This window comes from Olea europaea, unplaced genomic scaffold (genome assembly GCF_002742605.1).
Source record: "Olea europaea var. sylvestris unplaced genomic scaffold, O_europaea_v1 scaffold14263, whole genome shotgun sequence".
NCBI classification, from domain to species: domain Eukaryota; kingdom Viridiplantae; phylum Streptophyta; class Magnoliopsida; order Lamiales; family Oleaceae; genus Olea; species Olea europaea.
In genome coordinates, this window is record NW_019231797.1 from 1 (window position 1) to 2,802 (window position 2,802).

At 34.2% G+C, this 2,802-nt stretch overlaps 1 protein-coding gene across 1 annotated transcript; it reads right to left on the bottom strand.

Annotated features, from left to right (window-relative positions):
- Positions 1 to 6: 6 nt before the first annotated feature.
- Positions 7 to 2,270, bottom strand: LOC111375875 (protein VAC14 homolog). Its single transcript, XM_022998787.1, has 4 exons — positions 1,639 to 2,270; positions 1,429 to 1,549; positions 1,074 to 1,235; positions 7 to 967 (listed from the first exon to the last, which is right to left on the bottom strand). Exons 2-4 carry the CDS (start codon positions 1,435 to 1,437, stop codon positions 821 to 823), a joined length of 318 nt encoding a protein of 105 aa, XP_022854555.1. The 5' UTR covers positions 1,438 to 1,549; positions 1,639 to 2,270; the 3' UTR covers positions 7 to 820.
- Between the last annotated feature and the right edge of the window lie 532 nt (positions 2,271 to 2,802).

The window sequence follows — 2,802 nt, forward strand, 5'->3', positions numbered from 1 at the left end:
TATTGTCCCAATTTCATTTACACGCATTTAAATGTTGATGGTTCTAGCTTCTCCAGACAATTAAATTGGATGTTCTTTCATCTTTAGCATAGGTAATTTTTTTATAATTAGCAATTCATTTAACTAATCCATGCTAGGCTCCTTAAATATTTATGGTAATTTCATTTCTTTGTCTTCTTTTCATTATAATTGACAGTAGAATTCTTTGGACATGAAAACTTTGATTATGTCTTTTTATTAGATTAAGACAATCAATCAAATGAAGATAAGGACCTGTCTCGGATTTATTTAACTTGCATTCATTGTTAGATTTATGAGATGACAATAGATTGATTTCGAGTTTTCAATCCAATTTTGGGAATTACTCAATGATTAGAGATTATGAAGTTAAACCCTTGGTAATTTAAATTCTCATTTCAATTTGCTACGTTAATTTCCTTATGATCTTTAGTTTCAATTATTTTCAAACAAATTTAATTTCATAAACTAGCTAGCCTAACAATTTAGATAAGATTGAACTTTCTAAACTGTCTCCCTCTGGATTCCATCTCGTGAACATATTCTATATTCCAACACCTCTAACACATTTGCTTAGAATAAATTTAATCCACTTTAACAATAGAATATTGTCAGCAGGATGGTAAACAACTTAGATGGAAACTAGACATTAATCACAAAGGAACCTCAATCCTGTCTAATATACAGAAGTCAGTAAGAATTCATAATCGACCTAGTATTTGTACATACTAAGTAAAAAATTATTATAGATCATCAGCACATGAATAAATCTAGCAGACTAATCGACAACCACGTGTGCTATTCAAAAAACTACTATTACCTGTAGCCTAAGGTAAGCAAATGTAGGAGTCTCTAAAAGGTGGATCAATTTATCCAACTGGACTAAAAACTTAACATTGATATCCTCCTCAACCAGAGATTGAATGACGGAACTCGCGTGCTGGTAAGTCTGGAAAGAAAAAACCAAAAATAGGTGGCAAATCCCGAGTCTTATATTATACATGACAATTGACAAGGAGATAGGAATGGGAAGCCTTCAAGCACAAGGGTCTTACCTGAGCTAATAAACAAAGGCTTATTATAGCCATTGCAGAATGGCACCATGAGGCATATAAAGCAAGAAATAATTTTTTCCCAGCATCATTGAACAGGGATTGTTTGAGGAGGTCACGAAGGCCAGACAACTCAGACGAAGTGAGCAAAATCAAGTTCAAAGCCTAATAAGAAATGAATGTGCAAAAATGAGTCATTAAATACAAGAACGTACTAGTTCTTCCCACGAAAAATGGCATATATGATGATTGATAAGTTGATACCTGAAGCTAAAAAAGATACCAATATATATGATCCAGTTATAAAACATATCACACACTAGCATTCCTTTTATTGGATTAGGTAATATGTAATGACCTGAACCATAATAGATGCAAAATCCAAATCAGATTCTGCTTCAAGAATTGTAGATAGCTTTCGGTAAACTGTTTCAGCATCTAATAGTACACACAATCGGCGAATTATCAGAGCACCACGTCTGCAAGAGAAATAAGAATAGGATTTAATCCACTATATAACTATATCAGATAAAATCATGACGAGATAAGTCAGAACTACAAAGCTTACTTCTCCAGAAGAGAATTATCGACTCGAAAATTTTGAACTAAAAATACAAGGAGCTGGACGAAGTGCTTGTCGTCTTTGGCTATGCATGCATGCACCTCAAGTGCCAGAAGAACTACCTGAGAAGAAAAGAAGAGCAAAAAGGAAAAAAATTACAATATCTACGCTTTTGTGAGACCATTTCCCAAGAACCGAGACTATGACCACATTAGTCAATGAAAAAGTGCATGAGGGTACAATGTTTAAAAGGATTGTAAGTATAGACATATCCTATTAAACTCGTTCATAAATCATAAGATGTGGCACTGAAGTCTCTTCAAATTAGGGTAGACTCTAACTACTTGAGTTTGTTTATAAATCCCTAAACTAATGGGAACACCAATTAGATATAAAATACTGTTAACATCAACATATATGAAACATGAGCCCTGAATTAGTTATGTTTAATATGGTTGAAAGTAAAAAGGTTCAGTACGACGGCAAATCTTGAGATTCTCAATTGCTCTTTTTAGCAGGGAGGAATAGTACATGAATAGCAGTTCTCAAACAAGGAAATTGTTCCTCTATTAAAAAAAAAAGGCACTGAAAAATTAGTTTTTTATGATTATGTTCGTTTGTTTCTCATTTATGGAAGAATGAGAATGAAAAATATAATCGGACCCCACACAAGAGATAAAAATTCAAATTTGGTGGCTTGATGTGATGGATAACGGTCATATTTTTAATTTTAATGAGTAAAGAATGGAAAACAAACGGGGGCTATATCAACAATAATCCGGCAGAACTTAACAACCAAAAAGCTCTGCGTCGAACTTCAGCCCCTTTGAGTTGACCATGGGGCACAGCCTTTGACGCTGTTTTAACTGTAGGGCAGATGAGAAAGATATATCATTTACTCATCTATTATATTGTCTTGCAGAAATGGAGAAGGCTTTTGGGGCTCCCTTTTTGATGTTTGTCAGGGAAGGGAAGGGAAGTTATTGAGTATGCTACTCTGGAGGTAGAAGATCACATTTATGGAATGGTATGCCCTAAATAGTAAGATCAAGGTCACAAAGTACTAGTCAGTTCTCTTTTCTTTCATCTAGTCAGTTCTCTTTTCTTTCATCTCCTTCCCCTGTCCTCTTTCAAAATGGAAATTCAGGTTCCCCTAGCACTCTCCATTTG